The following is a 24,246-nucleotide window of genomic DNA, read 5'->3' on the forward strand; positions in this document are numbered from 1 at the left end:
AGTGCTTGACTATGTGGCATCCAGATTTAGGAAAGGTATAAATAGAACATGTGAAAATCCAAGTTTCACAGACTCCCTTTTAAGACCAGGCAACATCTCAAAGTATTTCCCCTTCACTGTCCTGCTCCTTTCCACGAGGCAAGGCGTTAACAGACAGTGGGGAAAAAAAGAACTCATTCATCTGAGTAAGGCTGGGAAATGCTATGTGCAAAGTTCAGACCGGGGAGCTGAAGAAAAGTCTCCTTTGCTTCAGCACAGTACAGAGTGTTCCGTCAGGAGGAGTAACAGGGAAAGTATTTAAAACGTGGGAGAGTTTAGCAGAAAAGCAAACACGAGTACAGTATCTAGGGAGTGAACCACTTGGAGGAAATGAAAACATCATGCATGTTACACATGCTTCATGGACCCGCCAAGTACGGACAACTGGAAAACCCACATATCCCAACTTTTCTCGAGTCGCAGAAATGAAAATTAAGTAAATGAGTTAGAAAGAAGCAAATAAAACTGTCCCTTTAAACCCAAAACTGCTTAATTATCACTTAATTAACACTAAACCAGAAGAGAGGTCTACAGACATCAGCTGGTAACTTCAATTCATAAAATACAGTGCCAAGTAAGGTTCTTCTGGTTTTTTCTTTCTTTGGGTATTTTGTTTAGGAGGTTACAGTTTAAGGATAAGGTTTCTAGTTCAATGTATTTTTTAGGTTCCCAACATCAACCCTGAAGTCTTACTTTTCACACGAGTAACTTTAGTAGTATTTTATGTAATCCTCCTTTTAAGGTCAGGAGTAGCAGAAAGTCTCCTTAAATCACAACAGTGATTTTCAAACTTTTTAATAAGAAAACAAAGCCTGTCTCTCAGTGGTTCTTCCCATCCCTCCACTGCTTTGCGAGGCAAGGCTCTCGACAAAACACCCAGGGAGTGCACCAGCCAGTGCCGTCATTACCGCCACAACATCCCCTAAAATCCGTGGTGGTTCTGGGCTCCTCCAACACTGTATCTCAGTGAAGACAACCCTGTCTGAGAACTCAAAGCTCCTTTTCACTCCTGCAAGGACCTAAAACTAGGAGAGGGGCTCTGAAGGGTGACCAGGAAGTCAGCCTGTGTTCACTGTGGAGCAGTTTACATGGTGAAGGTCATTTCCCGGATGGCTCCCACTGGAAGAAATGATCCCCCTCATCAAGGTTACGTGTCACTTCTGATGGGACGCTCTAAGTCCAAATGAGTTTCACTTACAACATATAATTATAGAGACCTAATACTACAACATCTAAGTGACCCTCGCCCCCAAAGAAGCTGGTCTGGGAGAACACATCCACAAGTAACAATGCTCCATAGGTGATAAAAAAAAAAAAGAATCTGTCTTTGAAAATGGTTCTCTAAGTTTGTGGCATTTTGAATATTCTCAAGGATGGTAAATCTCTCTCCTTCAAGATTGCAGTTCACCCTGCTAATAATTCAGTCATTCAAGAGCAAACCTTGTAAGCCAGGTGGTATGATCAATGTGGATACTATAGATTTTCACCAACAAAGCGAGTGACCAAAGAATAGTAACAAATTTTGCACAGTTCATAGACTTTTGCTCCAAAAGTGAGTGCAGGGGGAAAAAAAAAAGTATTCGGACCCAAAGCAACATGTTTGGAGCAGTATCTACTATTTATTGGATAATTTGCAAAGCACTGCACTACACATCACACACATTATTTCAGCTGTTTCTCATGGAAGCCCTCTGAGGTAGGTACAGAGAATACAACAGTTTCAGAAAATTAAGCTGCTTGCCCCTGATCACACTTCAAGGGAGAAGTCAGTCCATAATATGATCCTAATCTATCTCACACACCAGTGCAACTCAACAGGGACAAAACTCATCTCCATGTATGAAAGATCCATGTTTCCCAAGAGAAGGAGAATCACTTCATTTTATCATCACAGTAACAGTGGCATCACTGTCTGAAAAAAAGGTCCCTAAGCCATTCTTCCAGTTTACTGACTCTGCTAAAATGTCTTCAGAAATGGCATTATCAGTGAAGCTGCCCAAAAAGCTCTCTGAAACAAAACGCCCAGTGAGATGGGACTTTATTTATATTTAGTGCAAATTACCCTTCTAGGACTTCAGGATGGAGCTATCCCCCGCATTGACAAGTATAAAAACATCAGGTTTAACGTCACCACTGTAGTAGCAAGACAGGGAAAAATTTAGCATTTCTCAGGAGTGGATTAAATACATTATAGTATATTTGCTCAATACAACCTTATGCAGCCAAAAAAAGAAAGCAGTTCTTTGTCCCTTCCAGACTGCCATGTAGTGATCCCCACCGGGGAAGACTGTATACAGCTTTTTATCACTTGTATAAAAACCCCCATGTATGTGTGTGTATTTAAGCACAAAATCTTTCTCAAAAGGATACAAGAAACTAACCACAGTGTCTGACTCCAATGAGAGGAACTAGGAGCTGGAGGATAATACAAATCACTTTCGTATTGACCCAGAGGAAAGTTATGTATTTAAACATTTTTTCACAACTAAAAAATTTTATGGACTGATTATACATTTGAAAAATTATAAAAATAATGTCTGACTGCAGGAGAAAAACACCAAGTCTTATGAGAATCACTCTAAAGTTATAATGTACACACTTTTTTAATGTAAAAATGCAGAAATTTTCCTTTATAGACAATTTCTCATAGATCTACCATGTGATGTCAAAGGTACCTGTAATCCCATTAACTATGATTCTCATGACTGAAAAGAGATCAAATACATCTAGAAAAAACAGGCACACTAGATTATGAATTCTACTGAAGACAAAGACCATTATTTTAAATACTTTTAAATTCCCCAATTCCTGATAGGATTCTCAGAACACAGTTTCTTGGTTAATGAATAGTAAATTGATTTATTGGTGAAATTAGCAGCTATGGAGCTTCCTGACGATATAAAATCAGTGGATAATTCACAGAAACTAGCTTCCAGATTTTCATTTTAATTACTACTGTGAAACAACATAATTCAGTACCAAATGTTTAAAAACCCATTATAATTACCAGACTCTGAAATACGCATCATTTGGATCTCATCAACTACACAAAACTCATCCATTTTTCTTTTGAAAAAGGTAGTAGAAATCCCAAAGAATAAGGGAAAGACTACTAATTAAAGGTATGATAACTAATCGAGCACCATGATTTCATTCTCAGGACCTCCCAAGAGGCTGGAAGGAGGAAGGGAAGAAGTGAGGATGTTGGAGAAATAAGGGTTGCTCTTAACTTCTGACCCCTTTTGTGCTGTGAGGCAATGCAAGGTCTAGCAAAAAAGAAAACTGCGGAGGCTAGAGATTAAAACAAAAGCTTTTGGTTCAGACGGTAAAGGAGGCCCTGGAGAACAGTAGACTCAGTTTATCCAAAAGGCAGTGCTGCAATTGGTTTCAGCAACTAGGGGGTTTCTTCTTGGCGTCCAAGTCCTTTTTAATTTCTTCAAGTTTTTTAGCCAGGTTTGGTATCTTTAAAGAGAAAAGAGAATATCATCATTTTATGTCTATCTAGTCAGTATTTTTTCATTTCTCTTCCTCTAAAGAGAAATGGTTTACCTTTCCTCTAAAAGAAACCTGAAAAACAGCGGTGTTTCTTAGCCTCATAACTGCCTAAGAAAGATCCCAAAAGTGCTAAGTTAAAGCAGGCTCCCTCCCCAAAAGTCAGACCCTGAGTTCTACTTTTATATACCCACTGAACTCCCTCAATCCAGTGCCAAGCAAAGTTGTTCAGTTCAGTCACTCAGTCGTGTCCGAGTCTTTGCAACCCCATGGACTGCAGCACGCCAGGCCTCCCTGTCCATCATCAACTCCCGGAGTTCACTCAAACTCATGTCCATTCAGTTGGTGATGCCATCCAACCATCTCATCCTCGGTCGTTTCCTTCTCCTCCTGCCTTCAATCTTTCCCAGCATCAGGGTCTTTTCAAATGAGTTAGCTCTTTCCATGAGGTGGCCAAAATATTGGAGTTTCAGCGTCAACATCAGTCCTTCCAGTGAACACTTAGGACTGATTTCCTTTAGGATGGACTGGCTGGATCTCCTTGAAGTCCAAGGGACTCTCAAGAGTCTTCTCCAACACCACAGTTCAAAAGCATCAATTCTTTGGTGCTTAGCTTTATGGTCCAAATTTTCTTTATAGTCCAACAGGTTGTACATGTAAACAATAAATGTGACGTAACTTAATAAGCACCTGCCTAGAAAACCACATGACTCAAGTTTAAGGATGACAAAGCTAACTCCCTTTGTCACACTAAAAACTTTACTACAAATCAAGTTCAAATCGTGTCTTCTTTCCTTGTCTCCTTAAAACAAACATTACATTTCAGGGTTCCCATTCATGGGCAGCTCTGTCACCCGATTTTCAACTGACACATCTGTAAGGTGAAGCTAACGCTACTCCCTACTGCACGGAATTCTGTCCTTACATGTATAGCACTAAATGGATCCACCTCCAAACTACTCAGTCACCTCTACAACCGGGTAGCAGGGACTGGAAAGACTGTCCAGCGAAGTCTCACTCCACGTGATTTCCCACAGAACTGTAAGAGCCCAACAATGTTACTCTGTGCTAACAAACACAGCACACGGTCACCATGAGGCCACCTGAACTGATGGGATTTTGTTCTCTTAGGGTGAAATGTAGGTCAGGTGCTTCTGTGAGTTCTAGTATTTTCTCAGACAATGGAAAATCTTTCTGTAACATTCAGGACTTTCCTCTCAGACCTATGGACCATCTTGTTTATGCTAGAAGGCATACTTTACTTCAACAAACACAAGTCACTATACACTAGGTGCGTGGAATCAAGGAAGACATGAATATGGTCACTTACGTCATAGTTTTGAGCCAGATACATTCCCACCACGTTGCCAAGAGTAAATCCAAGCTGTAAGAACAGAATAGGAGAGTCACACTGGAGACTGAGTTCTGTGCCAACCGGACGACAAGGACAGTATTCTTACCAAACCAGAAGACATGGAGAGTATTCTCCTAAGGAACTCAGGACAGTTAGAGACCTCAGCGCCCAGTCCAGAGGAGTGCATAGCATGAAATTCACATCTTTCTTCTATAAAATAGGCATGGAAATAGCCTCCCACAAGGTTAAATAGTATATGGTAGAACTATATAGACCTTACAAAGACTTGGCTGTAAGTTCTAGAAACTCAAGCCAAAATCTGATTTTTGTTAAGAGCCACAGTTTGGTATTTTTTTATTGGGGGGGGGGTGGAGTGGTTATGAGATTTGTTATTTCTTGCTACATCAGGTAAAAAGTATGCAATTTTTAAAAGTATCCAGCTAAATCATAGAATTTTAGAAAATGAAGGGATGTTCACAGTTCAAGCTCTTCACATTTTAAGAGGCACCTGGTCTAAGACATGAAGTAACTTGTTCAGGGTCTTTCATCACAGGAGCACAGGGCAACCTAAAGCAGATTCACACTCAAAAACTAAAATATACAATGACAGAAAGCAAGACTGTCACACAACTGAGAGAGCATATGGCTTAGCTCTCTGGCATGGGTGGAGTCTGATGGGCAGGGCACTTAAGACCTGCAGAGACCACAGGTCCCCTAACCAGCTCTGAATCCGTGGCAAGAGACATGCACAACCTTTAGAGAACTCTAGTGTTTATCTCACTGGGTGACTATCTTCCTCAACAATAACTGCTTCATGAAAATCCCTTCACACCAAAAGAGCTTCAAAGTTCCTTCAGCTTGGAGTTTTAATGATGATCTATAATTTTCTGGGATCCACACCCCCACCCCCACCCCCGCGCCACCGCACTGGGCTTCCCTGGTGGCTCAGATGGTAAAAAATCTGCCTGCAATTCAGGAGAGCCAGGTTTAATCCCTGGATCGGGAAGATCTCCTGGAGATGGGAACAGCAACCCACTACAGCATTCTTGCCTGGAGAATCCCATGAACAGAGGGGCCTGGTGGGCAACAGTCATGGGGTAGCAGAGAGCTGGACACGACTGAGCATCTAACACTTTCACCCCAAAATTTAAAATGTCCAACTGAACACCTAACTTCTAATTTTATAAATTTGAACTTGCAACTGATTTTTAATTATTTTCTTTAGTCACTGTTGCTCCTAATAAATACACAGCTGAGGTTAACATAGAAAAATAAAGCATCGCACTTAGCACCAGTGGTCATATATGGCATAGTGGAATTGTCTTCAAGGTGGAGACGCATATGGGAGAGAGAACATAGCTGGATCCTTACTAAGCCTTAAGCTTACTAAGCTTTAAACACCCATAATTTAAATGCGTTTGTTAGTAGGAAGCAGAAAAGAGACTATCAAGTCTAAACATAGACTGTTTTCTGAACATTTGATTATTCAAACATAGCTTGTGAAATACTTTTACCAACGTGGCACCAAGAAGCCAAATGATTTTTTTCCACGCCTATGGGTTGAAACCAGGTAGTAAGAGGTTTTCCAAATCCAGAAAGAAACAGTATTAAGTTTGCTTAAAAAGGGGCGGAAATCACCTAAGTATGTTAGCTCTAACACCAAACAGAAAGAAGGTTGAAAAATTTCAAGAAAAATAAATTTTGGTTCTACCACTGATCTAGCTGTGTACCTTCAGGCAAGACACTTAACCTCCTTGGTGCTATGCTGATTTGAGGCTCCTGACTTATAAAAAATTATACTAACAATCTTCCTTCCAGCTTCAAATTTCTAGGGTTCTTGGTTCTTACCAAGTGTGTCTCAAAATTAATAAAGCAAATCTAAATATGATTTCATTTTGGCAATTTCACTAGCACCAGGGCGATTAACAAACAAAACAGTTATTTGAAACACAAAACAAAAATCATGGGTCTCTAGACCAGTCATGAGTCTCTGGACAAGTCATTCAACTCCAGTTTCCAAATACTGCTATGTCTACCAATGGGATATGGTAAAACTACATACACAATGTAAGAGAAATGGAGCACATGAAGAGCAGCTGGAGGAAAATGCATGACAGTAGAAAAGCATTTGTATGTTGTTCATGGAATACTCGATAGGCAAGTTTAGAGACATAAGAAATTTTAATCGGAATAAATAAAGGATTAAAAAAAATAACATCTGTATCTGAGGAACGGTGACTGAGAAGTTAAGACCAGGGTCAGAGCTCAGGTCACGAATGAGCCAGAAGCCTCTCCACTGCGCAGGAATGCTTAACTTCCTCCAGGTCAAGACCTGGAGGCCTCCTCAGGGGTCCATCCGGATGGCTGGATGCTATCACCACAGCCCACTCCCCGCTCCCCCGGAGCACCCCTGCAGAGGTGTGCCTTCCTCCCAAGCTCAACACTAAATACATCATGATTATGTCCTTTCTGCAATGATTCTGAGACTCTAGGAATATGTAGCTGCTTCTCACAAACATATTGGGCACAATAAATGGTAAAACACCAGAAGTATGGGGACTGAGGAGTGCCATGAGCAAAGCTGCACAGAGGACAAATGGGTGAGAAGAAATCTGAAAAACATCCTCCCAAATACATCTGGCCTCTAAAGGTTTTGACTGAAGGATTGCAGTCCCTTATATACCAAAAATCAGTTTCATATCCAGCCCTGTGAAAAGATTTCAAAATGGTCTCTTTTCTTAAAGAATTTATATGATGTACAGAAAGAAAAGCTACACACTAAGTACAATAGTTATAACAACAGACAGGACGCTGCACAGGACCTTGAATGTAACAGATGCATGAAAGACCAGAACTGGGTCATGCATTAAGTAACAAAATGAATGATACAGAAGTGCTTCTTTTAAGAAACCATACCTGAAAGAGATCAGTGTACCTCAACTTGTTATTAAAGGCTCTACAGATGCTAAGGAAGTGTTAAAATTTACACTGGCAAGGGAAGTGACTCTGGAGAATCAAGGTACAAGACAGGAATGACAATGCGATGACCTGAATAAAAGAAATAGGCCCGATAAGATATGAAGATTTGAACAAAAAATGGAGAGAAATACCAGTATAGAGAGCTGGGTGGAACTAACTGATGGACTTCAAAAAACCAGCAAGCACGTTTAGTTCTCATGTAAAACAGTAGGAAACGACTGACTGCTCTTTACCAGCAGCAACATGATGAAAGCACCATTCTGTCAGCATTCACCTGACAGCTGTACCCAAAAACAGCTGAATAAATAGAAAGCAGAGAAGGCAAGCAAACATGAATGGTTTTCCTTCTTAAAAATCAAGATCAATAGAATAAAGGGTCCAAGAATAAACCTTTACATTTATGGTCATGTGATTTTCAACAAGGGTGCTAAGCAGCCAATGGGAGAAAGATGGTCTTTGCAAGGAATGATGTTAGGCCAACTGCATATCCACATACAAAGGAACAAAGCTGACACCTACTTCACATCACAAACAAAACTTAACTCAAAAGGGATCAAAGACCTAAATATAAGAGCTTAAACTATAAATCTCTTTTAAAAATGGATAAATCTTACTTTATCAAAATTTCAAGTGTTTGTATTTCAAAGAATACCAAGACGGTGAAGACAACCACAGAATGAAATATGCGCACATCATATATCTGATAAAGGACCTGTACTCAGAATATATAAGGAGCTCTTGACTGAATGATAAATAAGACAACCCAGTTTTAAAATGAGCAAAGGATTCGAAGAGACATTTCTCCAAAGAAGAAATACAAATAAACAGCCAACAAACACATGGAAAGATGCTCAACGTCATTAGTCATTAAGGAAATGCAAATCAAACCCACAACAAGGTGCCTCATTACATCCACCAGGATGACTTGAATGAAAAAGAGGAGCAAGTGTTGGCAAGGAAATGGAGAAACTGGAACATACGCTGCTGGTGGGAATGTAACATGATACAGCCACTATGGAAAAGTCTTGCAAATCCTCCGAAAGCTGAGCACAGTTACCATCTGATCCACCAATTTCACTTTAGAGTATATAAGCAATAAAACTGAAACATGTATCTACACAAAAACTTGTACATGAATGTTCACAGCAGGAGTATTCGTAATAGCCAAAAGGTGGAAACAACCCAAACGTCCATCAACTGGTGAATGAATGGACAAAATGTGGTGTATTCGCACGATGCAGTATAGCCATGAAAAGGAATGAAGTATGATCCATGCTAAAACATGGATGAACCTTGAAAACACAATGCCAAGTGAGAGGCGGTCAGACAAGACCACATATTATATGATTTCACTACAAGAAAAGTCCAGGACAGGCAGATCCAGAGAGACACAAAATGAGTGCTTGTCCAGGGTTGGGTGTGAGGGGAATGAGAAATGAATGCTAATGGTATGGTGTTTCTTTGGGAGGCAATGAAATATAGTTGTTGTTTAATCACTAAGTCATGTCTGACTCTTTGTGACCCCATGGAATGAAGCGTGCTAGACATCCCTGTCCTTCACTATCTCCCAGAGTTTGCGCAAACTCACGTCCATTGAGTCAGTGAGGCCATCCCACCATCTCATCCTCTGTCACCCCCTTCTCCTCCTGCCTTCAGTCTTTCCCAGCATCAGGGTCTTTTCCAATGAGTCAGCTCTTCACATCAGCTGGCCAAGGTATTGGAGCTTCAGCATCAGTCCTTCTAATGAATATTCAGAGCTGATTTCCTTTAAGACTGACTGATCTCCTTGCTGTCCAAGGGATTCTCAAGAGTCTTCTCCAGCACTACAGCTCAAAAGCATCATTTATTTTTCGACGCTCAGTCTTTAGTCTGCCACATCCATACATGACTACTGGAAAAACCATAACTTTGATATATACAGACCTTTGTCAGCAAAGTGACGTCTCTGCTTTTTAACACTCTCTAGGTTTGCCAGGGCTTCCCTTGTGGCTCAGCTGGTAAAGCATCCGCCTGCAGGGCAGGAGACCTGGGTTCAATCCCTGGGTTGGGAGGATCCCCTGGCGAAAGGAAAGGCTACCCACTCCAGTATTCTGGCCTGGAGAATTCCATGGACTGTATAATCCACGGGGTCACAAACAGTAGGACACAAATGAACAACTGTCACTTTCACAGGTTTGCCATAAATATCCTTCCAAGGAGCAAGTGTCTTTTAACTTCACGTGGAGCCCACGGAAATAAAATCTGTCACTACGTCCATGTTCTCCCCTTCTATTTACCATGAAGTGACAGAATCGAATGCCATGACCATAGTTTTTTTTTGAATGTTGAGTTTTAAGCCAGCTTTTTTCACTCTCTTTCACTCTTATCAAGAGGCTTTTTTTAGTTCCTCTATTCCTGCAATTAGTGGTATCACCTGCATGTCTGAGGTTGTTGATATTTCTCCCAGCAATTTTGATTCCAGCTTGTGATTGATCCAGCCTGGCATTTCGCATGATGTATCCTGAATAAAAGTTAAATAAGCAGAGTGACAATACACAGCCTTAACTTACTCCTTTCCCAATTTGGAACCAGTCCATTGATCCATGTCTGGTTTTAACTGTTGCTTCTTGACCTGCATACAGGTTTCTCAGGAGATAAGTAAGGTTAGATATAAAAATCAGATAGTGGTGATTCTTGCACAAGTCTGTGAACATATCACTAAATCCTACACTTTCAATGGGTGAACTGTATGGTTTGGGAACTAGATTTCAAAACTATTACAAAATGAATAAAGTAAGATTTGGGACTTTCCCGGCGGCCCAGAGGTTAGGACTCCACCCTTCCCTTACAGGGGGGCAAGGGTTCAATCCCTGGTTGGGGGACTAAGATCCTGCATGCAACACAACCCAGCCAAAACAAACAGAAAGAACGGGTAGAATATCAGCTCTATGGGATAAAACAGAGGACACCAAAGACAACTTTGAGGTTTCCAGATTGGACAAAAGTTTAAAAAGAATGGAAATGTCAGATGAAAAAATGAGGACCATTAGACTAAGGCTTTGTTTTGTATATGACAGGTCTATTGAAAATGTTGTCTTGTCAATTTTTTTTTAATATATAGACACATGAAGGGCTTAGTTACAACACTGTATCTCTTAACATAAAGAAGCACCAAGTCTTAAAAAGTAGAGAGACAACTTTGAAGCAATCTGACTCCTCTCAATGCTGCTCAACTCCTGCCCCCAACAAAAAGTTGCTATGTGTGTAGCTCCATAAATAAAGCTACAATTTTTATCTGGAAATGGTTACTGGCAATAATCCAGAATGAATACTACCTGACATGTCTGAAATAAGACCTATTAAATTACATTTTCAAAAAGTACACACCTAAACCAAGTTACAACATAGAATCTGAACCATCTTATATTTGCCGAGAAGGATTTACAAAATCTGAAAATAATCTGATTGTGTTTAGCAAATATAACTAGCATTCAAAGGGAAGGGAAAGTTGCTCAGTCGTGTCCGACTCTTTGCAACCCCATGGACTGTAGCCTACCAGGCTTCTCAGTCCATGGGATTTTCCAGGCAAGAGTACTGGAGTGGGTTGCCATTTCCTTCTCCAGGGGATCTTCCTGACCCAGGGATCGAACCCGGGTCTCCCACATTGGAGGCAGATGCTTTGCCATCTGAGCCATCAGGGAAGCCCATAAACCTAAAAATGTTTCACAGTCTCAAATGAAAAAAACTACACACTGACAAGAAAACCAAAAGTATATATTATTTTACATTAATAAAAAAGTAAACTGACAATTGTACTTCTCAAGCTTAGTCTCAGCTACAGAAGCTATCAGAGGATCTCTCCGTTCCAAGGAAGCAGGGAAAAAAGTTATCTTTTTTGTGCCTTAGTCTTTTAAACACTCAACACTTGGTGTAGAGATAATCATCAATTATGTTTAACAACTGCTTCAGTAATAATAAAACTCAAATTCTATCCCCCTCTACTAACACTACATAGAAATACATTTTTAAGGTGTAAGCTAGGTTTTATATTCAATACTTTTCCTTAAAGAATGAATAAAGAAAAACAACCAAAAAAAAAAGCTATTAATTCTTCAATTGAACCAGTAAATTAAACAGGGACGTTCATGGAAATTAGCCAGTAACACTCTGAAAAGCAGGGCATCAGGTAGAACTGGTCTGCCTATTCTCAAAGAAGCTAATTCAAATATTCAAATATCTTTTGAATATCTGACAAGAGTAATCAAGCAAAAAAGGAATATCTAATTATAAATAAATGAAATCAATCCCAAAGTACTAAGTGCCATCTGCTTGGGAGATCTAACTGTAAAAGTATGTTTCCTCTTCCTGTGAACTTTATGATCTATTCTAGAAAGACAAGACAAAATAAAATAGTGTACATCAAGATGCAGTAAACGAAACACAGCACATTAGCAAATGATCTGAATGGGCCACACAGATTAAATGCCTTGCGTTAGAAATCTAATCATATTAACATATTAAAGGAGAAAAGCCATGATCACCAGATGAGGAAAAAGCACAATAAAATTTTATTGCCTATCTCAATAAAAACACCTAAGAAATAGAAGTGAGTGAGTGAGTGAAAGTCGCTCAGTCGTGTCTGACTCTTTTCGATACCACGGACTACACAGTCCATGGAATTCTCCAGGCCAGAATACCGGAGTGGGTAGCCTATCCCTTCTCCAGTGGATCTTCTCGACCCAGGAATCAAACCGGGGTCTCCTGCACTGCAGGTGGATTCTTTACCAACTGAGCTATCAAAAGAGTTCCATGAATCTGTTAGAAAATATCAGAAATACAAACATCCTACTAAAACCTGAGAAGCATTTCCACTCAAAGCAGAAACAAAACTAGGATATTCACTCTACTTCTGCTACAAGTCCTGACTTGAGAGTGAGAACAGGAGAGCGGGAAGGAAGAACTGGAAGAGAACACAGAACTGTCGTATTTGTCTTCCCTGGAGATGTGAGCGCCTTCATAGTACTGCCTTCTCCAAGTCACTGCGAAGTGAATCTACAAACTACTGGAGCTAAAAGGTAGACAAGGGTGCTAGATACAAAATCAATATACCAGAATCATTAGCATTTCTATACATCAGCAACAACTAATTCAACAATGGTGAAATTCCCATTTTCTTCTCCCCTCTGACCTCAACCCTGTGCTAAATGAACACTAATCAACCAGTGTTAGATGACTAAAGTTGCTGCTAATGCTATCATTAATAAAACACGGTCCTACTGTATATTACAGGGAACTACAGTCAGTACCTTGTGACAAACCATAATGGAAAAGAGTATGAAAAGGAATGTTTATGTGTATATATGTATGGCTGAATCACTTTGCTGTACAGCAGAAATTAACACATTATAAATTAACTGTACTTCAATAAAATTTTTAAAATAGTATCATTAATGTACTAAAAGTGCTACTGTCAAGAACATCATTAATGCACCAAAACTGCTGTTGTGCATAACATCACTAATATACAAACTCAGGTTCCTTCTCCAGGATAAGATGAGCTAACAGACTCCTGAGTCACAGGCCACAGAACTGTAAACCAGGACAACACTGATGCCAAAACTACCACTAAGAAAGGTCACAGAAACATCACAAGACAATGACCCCAGCTTCTTTGTTCTTCCCCTTTTAAAAGCCTCAATCTCAAAGACCAAGCTGGAGCAGATGTGAGCCTTGTCTCCCACTCCCTTGCTTGGCACCTCGCAATACAATCCTTACTTTGCAGCAAACACTGCTGTCAGAGTTTATTTTTCTGTACAGCAGGCACACAAGCCCTCTGCTCAGTTATAATGTAATGATAAAAAGGATGTCACATGAACCAACAATAAAACTAAAAAGCACCTAGGCATACTAGGCAAGACTAAACACAGTAAAAGTGAAAAAAAAAAAAAAAACACTAGGCAGAACTAAAAAGTACCTAGGAAAAGCAAGACTATCACTAAGAAATTAAAAACAAAACAAACAAACAAAAAAACCCTGATGAAAGACCCTAAATAAATGAGAAGATGGAGCACAACAACATAAGCTTTCAAGAGTAAAGTCATCAGTATGGCTTGTGGAATAAGGCAGGAGTTGGGCCACTAAGAGGAGCTGTGAAGGCAAAAAGGAGGATAAAGGGGAAGTGGGATGATGTGACAGCAGGAAGCGGCTGGTGGGGGGGGGGGGGGGAAGCAGTGAGATTAGCCCAGCAACCGTCAGAGGATGCATGCTGCAGGGCGGTGGGAAAGGAAACCTCAAAAATCAAGTGAAAGTGGTTATGACTTGATGGTGAAGGACATGGGGACCAACCACAGGTTCTGAGCACGTGAATAAGACCATCCTGGCTGACTACTCTGGCAGCTGCGAGACAGGAGAAGACCAAGCGTGTCAAGGGAAACACAACGAACCAGAGGCAACAGCCTTGCTATTCTACAGCTGATCAGATTATACTGGGAGTGCTATGTTTTAAAAAAAAATTCAAAAACCAGAATATTCAGAGAAGGATGACCACGAAGAAAGAGTGGAGGAAATAGACAGCCTAAAGACAAGACTGGTGGGAGCAGGGAGTTAGAGAGCAGCACCAAGGTAATGCTCTTACACAGGTAAAAAAGGTCATGTGAACTAGAACTGCTTTTTAACATCAAAGAGTAGAACCAGGTAAGAAGACACTGACCAAAAGTGAAAGAGAACCTGAGAAAATGGAGAGCCTGCTGTAACTGGAGGTGACTGAATATGAACTGGATGCTTCCTGAGAAGCAGACACTTAAGCACTTAAGTCTTAAGACTTATTCAACTAGAGAATCTAAAATAACTTCTCTAACTCATACCTACTAGGCTGGTGCAGCCAGTCCAAGGATGGACGGAAGAAGACCTGCTCTACAAACTTGGCAATGGAAACACAGAGACAGAACTTGTCCTAAGGTAAGTAATGAAGACGTGATGGCTTAAAGCAAAAATAACTCTTACTGAGTGCTTACTATGTGCAAGGCAGCATTTTAACTCCTTTTCAGGAATTAATTCATGTTCTTCACAACCCTGCTAAAGCAGGTACTATTACTGTCCACTTTATGTTGGGGAAACTGAGGGACAGAGCAGTTAAGTAACCTGCCCAAAAAATATACAGCACATAAATGTGCCAGACACAGCAAGTAAATGAGATGAAGAATGAAGGAGAGAACTAAGTCGAGATTATGTCAATATTTCAAGTTAATGAAAGCCAGGGCTAGGGGAGAAAGAAGTTAGGTGTGGAGTGCGAGGTGGGGAGGGAAAGAGGTAACGGGTCCCCCACATGTTGGGTCTAAGAGGGTTGGACAAGAGATGTTCAGGAGGCAGCCGATGACGGGGAACTGAACTCAGAGCAAAGGACTCAAGGTAGTTTTGGAAGCGGTCAACGGAGTGAAGACAACAGCGTGACAAGGAACATGTCCCTAAGGGTGTTGGAAAAAAGAAAGTCAAGGTCTGAGACCTGAGAAACACCCAGAAACCAAAAGAAGGGAACAGCAGCCAGTACAAACCGGAGAGCTTAGATAAGGCAATTTCCCAGCTGGTGCACCGAGATACTGCTCCTCCGGGCCCTTGGAGCAGCCAGGACCCGGGGCTTGCCACCTGTACTCTATGCAGCTTCTTCCAGAAAAACAAGTCCCCGGGTGGTACACTGGGTAAGAATACTGAAAAGCGCTGAGACGCGGGATCCAAAAGCTGGGGCAGGACGGATTAAAGAGGAGTAAGAGGAACAGAGGCTGCTCCTGCGAGAGAGAAGAGAACCAACGCGTCACCCCATGAGTGTACAGAAGGCAGCGCACACAAGCCACCAGCAGAGCCCGTCACACCAGGCTTCCCTCCAAAGGCTTCAAAGTTTCCTTAAACCAAACCGTGGCGACACCATGCTGCAAGACAGGAGGCCACTGCAGTAAAATCAAGGCGGAAAGAGGCGCCAGGACCACAGGAGTAAGTTTCAACACGTGAGGGATGGATAATGGGCAAATACTGTAATTCAAAGAGAAAGGAAGAATGAAGAGAACATATTAATATAAGCAACACGATCAGGTGCAGTGGTTCTCAAATGGTGTTCCAGGAAATGACAACTGCTGGAAACATCTTGGAGGGTTCCAAAATGGGTGGTGACAATACGCCCTCCAAGATATTTACTTGTGACTATCCCATCACTTTCCAAACCTGTTCCAGCACCATCTTTCTGAATCCATGTCCTTCCAGTTACCAGTGAGCTACCACTGAAGTAAGAGACTCAATGGCACCACCTTACACTTTGGGGCCCATACTGTTTTTAACCTGAGAGCTTCCTACAACTATAAGGCAGTAATTATTTCTACTGACTCCTAGTCAGGGCACTGGAGAAACTTCCAGAGGTGTAGCCATGTCTTGGTTAGGCAGTTTACTGTCAGGGATACCCTCTTTTGGTCTATAAGATTGAAAAATCAACTGCCATCTCAAAAAGGACAGAGGGACACTTTTTCTTCTTTAATCCCTTTGATAAAGAATATAACAATTGGAACGAACACAACATTGTAATTATTCTCCAACAAAAATTGAAAAAATTAAAAAAAAATTATCCCAAACTTGGAAATAAAACAAAAGGACAGCATCTCGTTTCAGCATGCTGGGGGAAAAAAAAAAGAATGTAACATTTGGGAAAGTACCTCATCCCTAGAGTACTCAGTTTCCATGAGCCACCTGGAAGGTTTTCAAAATACTCCACTCTTATCATTCAGAGTTTAAGAATCAAGTTTTGAAGGCACAAAAGCCTGGGAAGAAAGACTTTCAGGCTGAAAATTGGCAAGTCCTCCTGAAACCTTCAACAAGACAATCTTTGCCAGAAAACCTGTTTCTGACTTAAGGAGAGCCATGAAAAATAATTTGCTTACTCACGGTAACACTCATTTTTCCCCAGAATGAGCATTCTGGAAAAATTACTTGTTCACCACGGCCTGACTCACGTATGTCAGCAACCAGCCATCCTCAGTCTGGAAGCTATAAAAGGTCTGAGGAGGGCTCCCTCGGTCTCTTAACTCCGGCGGCTCACGAATTTCGAGTTCATTCCTGGCCTTCCTGTGTTCTCAAAGATGGCAACCAGCAGGGCTGCAAGCCGCGGACGGGGTACGTGTTTAAGTCGGGGGTGGGAGGGCCGAAGTCATTAAGGAGCCTGAACACGAGGAACGCACACAAAGCACGCCTGGCCCATCACACAACAGCTTGAAAAAACACCTATGCTCTGACTCCTCAAAAGTTTTAGGGACTTGAACGGCGTCAGAAAAATGTTGGTGAAAGGATATGAGTGAGGCAGAGCAAAAACACCCACAGCCCACCCGGACAGGCGACGGGCAGGCGCCGGGGTTTGCGGGACCCACGCCCAGGACCCCCCAGGCCGGCACGAGGCGGGGGGCGTCCGGAGCCCCCGAGAGCTCTGGGCCAAGCTCCGGGTCGCTCCTCGGCAGCTCCACTCACCAAGAACTGGAGCATAGTGTCGGCAAATAGTGCGCGAACAGCGGCTGCAGTTCCGAGGGCCGTCGGGACCTGCCTCCCCCGGCGCGATGGGCGGCGCCCGCAGCCAACTTCCGGTTCACGCCCCGCTCCGCGCCTCCCGCCTTGCTTCACCCGGAAGCTATCCTGGCGCCCCCTAGTGGAGCGCCTGGGGATCACCTCCTGAACTGCCTGTCTGGAGAGAGCGCGCTGTGGCCTGGTAGGAGCAAGTCCCAAGGCCCAAGCCAGGCTGGAAGCTTTGAACAGATTCTAGAGCCCGGTCCTCAAATATCGCTTCTATAGACCTGGGTCGGGGCCCAGTAGTCTGTATGATTACCGGCATCCCAAAGACCAGTCTGAATTCCCTGACCTAGAAGGACCACAGGAGGTCTTTGTTCCCATCCGCACAGGCAAAGCAAAAAATCACCTGTGGAGTTTTTGCGGCTTACTCCACTGGGACTTCCCAAGTGGCGCTAGTGATAAAGAAACTGCCTGCCAATACAGGAGTCTCGAGCTTGATCCCTGGGTGGGGAAGAAATGACAAGCTGCCCCAGTATTCTTGCCTAAGAAATCCCATGGACAGATGACCCTGGCAGGCTACAGTCCATGGGGTCTGTAAAGAGTCAAACCAATTTACTGACTAAACAACCACAGTTTATCAAAACTAAAACCCTAATAACTAGGAAGAACGTACTCACCTCCTTTTGATTTTCTAATTCCCGCAAACGAACACAGTAAGAGCAACACATTAAGGTCCTATATTTGTCTAGTATTGTTGAGGAATGGGCTTCCCTGATAGCTCAGTTGGTAAAGAATCTGCCTGCAATGCAGGATAACCCAGTTCAGTTGCTGTAGGGAAGATCCCCTGGAGAAGGGATAGGCTGCTGCTGCTGCTGCTGCTAAGTCACTTCAGTCGTGTCCGACTGTGTGTGACCCCACAGACGGCAGCCAACCAGGCTCCCCCATCCCTGGGATTCTCTAGGCAAGAATACTGGAGTGGGTTGCCATTTCCTTCTCCAATGGATGAAAGTGAAAAGTGAAAGTGAAGTTGCTCAGTCGTGTCCGACTCTTAGCGACCCCATGGACTGCAGCCCACCAGCCTCCCTCCATGGGATTTTCCAGGCAAGAGTACTGGAGTGGGGTGCCATTGCCTTCTCCGAGGGATAGGCTACCCACTCCAGTATTCTTGGGCTTCCCTTGTGACTCAGCTGGTAAAGAATTGAAGAATAGATAATCTGTGCTCCAAAAAAGGATTGAGGAATAGGTGACCTACGCTCCAAATGCTTAAAACAAACAAAAAAAAACACAAAAACACAACCATCTAAAATCTTTTTCTATCTCCTTCGCTTTGCTGAAGAGCACAGGCAACATCCACCAGCCTCTCTCCCAGTGCCCCAGGGAACAATGCTGAGTCAGACGTGCGCCCCAAGTGTTAGCCTCTCCCTGTTATATTTATTACACAAACTGCATTTCTCATCAGCCTTTAAAGCAATATACAGTGCAGCTGCAGTTCTTCCAGCTTCTTTTCCACACACTTCTCCACTGCCCCAACTTCTGATCCCCATTCTGCTATTTATTTTGGAAGAAGTGGTGGTAAAACAAAATAATGAAGCTCAGTAAATCCCAATCTGTCCTATGGAATGCTTCACATATCAGAGGTTTATAAAATGCTTTGATTCTGTGCCTCAGGCTCTTTCCTGATGTTTCTGTGTTCATGCCTGTGTGCAACATGATAAAGCTCACCATATGCCTGATTAGTGGAGCAACAGTCAGGCTTACTGGAGAAGGAAATGGCAACCCACTCCAGTATTCTTGCCTAGAAAATCCTGTGGACAAAGCAACCTGGTGGGATGCTGTCCATACGGTTGCACAGTTGGACACAACTGAAGCGACTTAGCATGCATGCATGCACTGGAAAAGGAAATGGCAACCCACTTCAGTATTCTTGCCTGGAGAATCCCAGGGACAGAGGAGCCTGGTGGGCTGTCGTCTATGGGGTAGCACAGAGTTGGACATGACTGGAGCAACTTAGCAGCAGCAGCAGCAGCAGCAGTCAGGCTTACTATGTCTTGGACCAGTTACTTATTCATTCACATCCCTCTAAAAATGCTCTTTATTAACAGGATGCTTTGCAGTTAAAGATTGATGTTTGTCAGTGTTAGGCAGTATATTAATTTCAAAATATAAGAATGACAAAGTCTTTTTAAAATGCCTAAAATGTCATGGACATTTTATTAAGAAAAAAAATTACAGAATTAAGTATTAATTTTCTGCCACTACTTGAGGGTCAAGACTCTTTCCCCTCTCAGCAGTCTTTTCTATATACTGGGCTGAAATAACTGGTGACTGGAAAGTGGGTCATGGACTTTCAGATGATGTAGTCACATGCACATAAATACTACCAAGCAAGAAATAAGAATGCTAACAGCAGTCACCCTATTAACTATGTGTAAAATACAGGTAAATGATTAATTTGAAAAATTCCATAATTATTTTAGGGAATAAATGCAAGTGATTATTTCATCATTTACATGCAGGAAAGAAAAAAATACCTTTAGTAAAGGGATGCCTTGACTCTGAAACATTTCTGTAACACATTGTATTGAGTATACTTTTCTATTAAAAAAGCATTATCATAAAATGTGTAATATGGCTACAAAGGAAGGAAAAATAGAGGTTTTTTAGACTATGCCTTTAATTTGGCATTCAGAATAATACCCCTGGGAAAAAACCAGCACTGGGGAAGGACTGTTTGTTGAATTCCTGATAATGCTGACCATTTTCTAGATAAAATTTCAAGAGACTGACCACGTGTTTGTTTTTTTAAAAAGTTGTTTTTTGTTTTTTGTTTTTTTAAACTAGTGAGCACGGCACCAGGCAAAGAAGTTTACAGAAAAGAAGTCCATATATAAAGAAAGAAATAGCAAAATATCTTCTGGTCATAATTTAGAAGGAAACTATAAAAAGGAGACAGGTTTCCCCAATTTGTCTCTTCCTCAGGAGAGTATAAGCACAGGCTCTCAGTTCCGTGATATCCTCAGCAGGCCTCGGATGCGTCTGACAAGAGCTTGTATGAAACTATATCGAGATCGCACTTTTGAATACAATCCTTCAATGTCCAGAAGTTTCTTCTGCAGTGATTCTCCAAAAGCGCTGATAGCGTCAGCTTGAAGCTAGAGATAACACGGGTGACATTTCATGATTAAGAAGTCTAAAATATTTCTTTTATTCTTTGTTTTCCTATTTAAAATACCTTTGAATTTTTGTAATGTGATCCCTTCTCAGATGCCAGATTAACTCAACATTCACATTTTCCACCTTGAAGTTTATTGGTATGATAGTAACATTTTTCCTTCTTGTGTAAGTATATACAGTTTTAAATTTGCTTTAAATTGCAGTAACTGTTGATATATGGAGTTTCCAAATCATAACACCTATTAATTACTGAACTCTTACTACTTTCTAGGCACTGCCCTGGTGTCTCACACATGAAGGCCTCATTTAATTCTGACAAAACACTTCAAGGTTGAATTATCACTTCCATTCTGAGCTGAGGAAATGGAGGCTCAGAGGCTAAGTTGCTCTGAGTCACACAGCTATTAGGTTGCTATCCCAGAATTCAAATCAGCTCTTTGCATGCAACTGTGAAAACTATTATCTTACTCACATACCAGGCTTTCCCTTTGTACTTGCAAAAAAAGAACAAGAGTATGAGAACAGAACGTTACCTGGTCTATATCATGCTGGCTCACTGTAGTTAGCCCACTTCTAAAATCTAGATTGCTTTCCGAAGCGAAGGAATCTAGAGATAAAAGACACGGTCAAACTAGGTTTGCAGGTGTGTCTCCTCCACAGAACAGAAGAACCCAATGACAATGAACCACAGTGTCTGTGACCAGCATAGGTCAAAGCTGAGGACTCTCTTTTAGCATTCAGTAAATGGAAGCCCCTAGGAAGCATTTCAATGTTCCAAGCCAGGGTTCTCAAGCTTTCCTTCTGCTTCCTGCCACTTAAGGGATCCAATACATGCTCATCAGTCACAAAAGACCCCTTTAGCCAAGGCTGACCCATTTCCACTCCTCTGGACCAGAGGACTCTGGACCTGCGTCAGCCATGCGAGAAGCTGAGGAGCAGCTGAAGACAGCCTCTAAGATGCTCTTGTGCTCTGCACAATCTCCCATGGACAGGAGGGAAATAAAAAAACTAGCTATGCTTAGTAACTAAGTAGTTACTTAGTTACCTAGTCCATACTTTGTAACCAGAGAAGGCATCGGTTAAGTGTAACTAGTTTTGCAAGTTGCTGAAGTCTGTAGGCATCTGTGGTTCACTAATTTTCAGAATAAAGTTTACCTTGTAGCCTTCTGCTTTTAAATAAGGACCTGGAGGCAAATAAGGAATCCTGAGAATCGGTGGGTGTGCAGTGTAACAAGTAGTACTCCAGATGGCGCCAGAGAATAAACAGGCAGGTCTCTATGATGACTACAGGGGAGAGGCCAGATTCAAGGAAAACAATCTCATCACATGATTTTCAAACCAGTTTCTGAGACTGCACCATTCAGTGATGTACCCACAGCTTCAGTCTAACAAGCTGGTTGTAAGGTCTCTCCAGAAAGCAGCAAGCTGTGCTGAGAGGAAGGAGATCAGACCCTCGGGCGCAGTATAGTAGAGCCTTCAGTGTCCTTATCTCCTGTCTCGACACAAAGTATCTGCATATATTATGAGGATTACTAGTTACTCTAAGGAATAAGAAAATTTTTTCCATTTAGAAATATGTCCGGCATTCAACTAGAAAAAAATAATGGTAATAATGTCCCTTTCCATTTGGTTCTGATACCCAAATACTGTGAGAATAAGAGTTCCTACATTTGAAGATTCCCTTAGAGGTCACCCTTCAAGCACCTGCAGTCTCGATGACTGCATTAAGGATACAAGAACAAAGGGAAAGCAGTTTAGCTCGATTGTTGATCAGCTTCACCAAACGCCGTCTTGCTAGAACATATTTCTGGGCAGTAGAGATTTTATCAACACCAGCAGGCATCACTGACTGACACAACTTAAAAAAAAAAATCAAACACAGTATTAAGAATGACACACATTGTAACAAAAATTTAACGAAAATCTACTATAAGCAGTCATTTGTGATAAGTATTGTGAAAAACATTCAAGTGAATTGAAACAGCCTTGCAGACAAGAGTTTAGCATCTAGTTAGGAAGCTAGTAATTTAAAACAAGAGCCAAAGAAGCAGTTGAATTCATAAATGAATGTTCATCTGTGGCTTTTTGAAAAAGTCCAGTCCCTCAAATAGATGTTTCCAATCTGTTGATGGGCCAACCAACCCTGAATTTCTTGTCAAATTAAAATAAAACAAAACGAAACAGTGCATTTTCAAGCAGCAAATGCCACACTGCAGTGGAGAATATCTGTAACAGCCATCGGGTACCTTCTGAAGAAACTACAGATGAGACTTGTACAGCGTAACAAATGTACCATCATAAACCAGAAACTCCCCTGGTCCCTCCCCCATCTGGCATACCTTCAAGCACAACAGGTCAATTTAACCTGCAGGCCCTGGGTGTGGCGGCAGGAGTGCTGCGGAGGGGCTGGGGAAGTGCCACGTGCTCTGTTGTGACACCGCAGCTCCTTCTTGCGAGTGCCAGAGTCACCCGTAAGCCACACACGAAGGGGAAGGGCTGCTGGGGGTAAACCACTCACCTTCGGAGATCACCTGAGCCCACTCAGTAACACCTGCTCCCATCGGTACTTGCTGGCTGTGTGGCTTTGAGTCAACTATACCCTCTTTCTGGAGAAGGCAATGACACCCCACTACAGTTCTCTTGCCTGGAAAATCCCATGGACGGAGGAGCCTGGTAGGCTGCAGTCCATGGGGTCGCTAAGAGTTGGGCACGACTGAGCGACTTCACTTTCGCTTTTCACTTTCGTGCATTGGAGAAGGAAATGGCAACCCACTCCGGTATTCTTGCCTGGAGAATCCCAGAGACAGAGGAGCCTACTGGGCTGCCGTCTGTGGGGTCGCACAGAGTCGGACACGACTGAAGCGACTTAGCAGCAGCAGCAGCATACCCTCTTTCAGTGCCTCAGTTTCCCCATCTCGGAAAGAGGAGCAGCAACAGTATCTGCCTCATGTATTCAGGTGGCACGTGGAGCTCAGGGCTGGGCACATCATGAACTCTGATGCTCCCTAGAGTTATCAGAAGGATGCAAAGAGGGAGTGGGCTCTGACTAGTCCGGTGGGTGACATGCTATAATTTAGAAAACCTGGTGTGAACCAGGAATGGCAAAATGGATCAACAACCAGGCTGCCACACAGGACGCCAGGAGGCTTCAGCACTGGCCACATATGTTTTACAGTTCAGCTGTGCCAAATGGAAAGGAAGGCGGGCTGCTTAGGGAGCAAGCCCAGTAACTCAGCCTCTTCAGTTACAGTAAGTGCCAGGGAATGGTTCTGGGTCGTTGAGAGAAGGTGGTCAAGTCTGACACGCCATCCCATTTGTCTGAAAAATTCACTTAACAGATACTGAAGTTGTTGGAGGGACAGAGACATCTTACCTAAGGAAATCACTTCTAACTGAAAAAGCATCTGCAATAGAAACCTAAGTTTCTCAGCACAGATGTTTACAGTATAAATTACCAAATTTTATTCAAAGGCCAACTGCTTTTAAGCAGGTGGTTTTCTTGAACAGGTGCAACTTTCGGTTGGTCACTCAGTCAAGTTTCTACCCTTATGAAGTGTGGAACTTAGGTGAGGGACTCTTCTTCAAGCCACCAGAGAAGAGTCAGTGGAGTTCCTTTTGTCTCACCGGATGCAGCATCTTTACCTATCAGTCTGACACTGGTCTCCTGCCTTATCAGGAAAAGCAATGGTTTCTCA

General features: G+C 42.3%; 2 protein-coding genes across 2 annotated transcripts in view; both read right to left on the reverse strand.

Annotated features, from left to right (window-relative positions):
• On the reverse strand, positions 1,637-17,472 carry C4H7orf73 (chromosome 4 C7orf73 homolog). Its single transcript, XM_018046895.1, has 3 exons — positions 17,342-17,472; positions 4,862-4,915; positions 1,637-3,501 (listed from the first exon to the last, which is right to left on the reverse strand). Exons 1-3 carry the CDS (start codon positions 17,354-17,356, stop codon positions 3,427-3,429), a joined length of 144 nt encoding a protein of 47 aa, XP_017902384.1. The 5' UTR covers positions 17,357-17,472; the 3' UTR covers positions 1,637-3,426.
• The window catches only part of NUP205 (nucleoporin 205), a 77,652-nt gene continuing 73,576 nt past the window's right edge, over positions 20,171-24,246 (reverse strand). Inside the window, exons 40-43 of the mRNA XM_005679502.3 lie at positions 22,286-22,409; positions 21,707-21,835; positions 21,085-21,158; positions 20,171-20,529 (exon numbers count right to left, since the gene is read on the reverse strand). Coding sequence (XP_005679559.1) covers positions 20,377-20,529; positions 21,085-21,158; positions 21,707-21,835; positions 22,286-22,409 — 480 coding nt within the window. The 3' untranslated portion in view covers positions 20,171-20,376. The remainder of the gene's footprint in view (positions 20,530-21,084; positions 21,159-21,706; positions 21,836-22,285; positions 22,410-24,246) is intronic.

This window comes from Capra hircus, chromosome 4 (assembly GCF_001704415.2).
Source record: "Capra hircus breed San Clemente chromosome 4, ASM170441v1, whole genome shotgun sequence".
Classification (NCBI taxonomy): Eukaryota; Metazoa; Chordata; class Mammalia; order Artiodactyla; family Bovidae; genus Capra; species Capra hircus.

Excerpts from the sequence above, each read along its gene's own strand:
- C4H7orf73 (XM_018046895.1), bottom strand. Across the intron at positions 3,502-4,861 it reads ATCTGGCTCAAAACTATGAC|ATACCAAACCTGGCTAAAAA; the intron begins GTAAGTGACCAT and ends TTCTCTTTAAAG.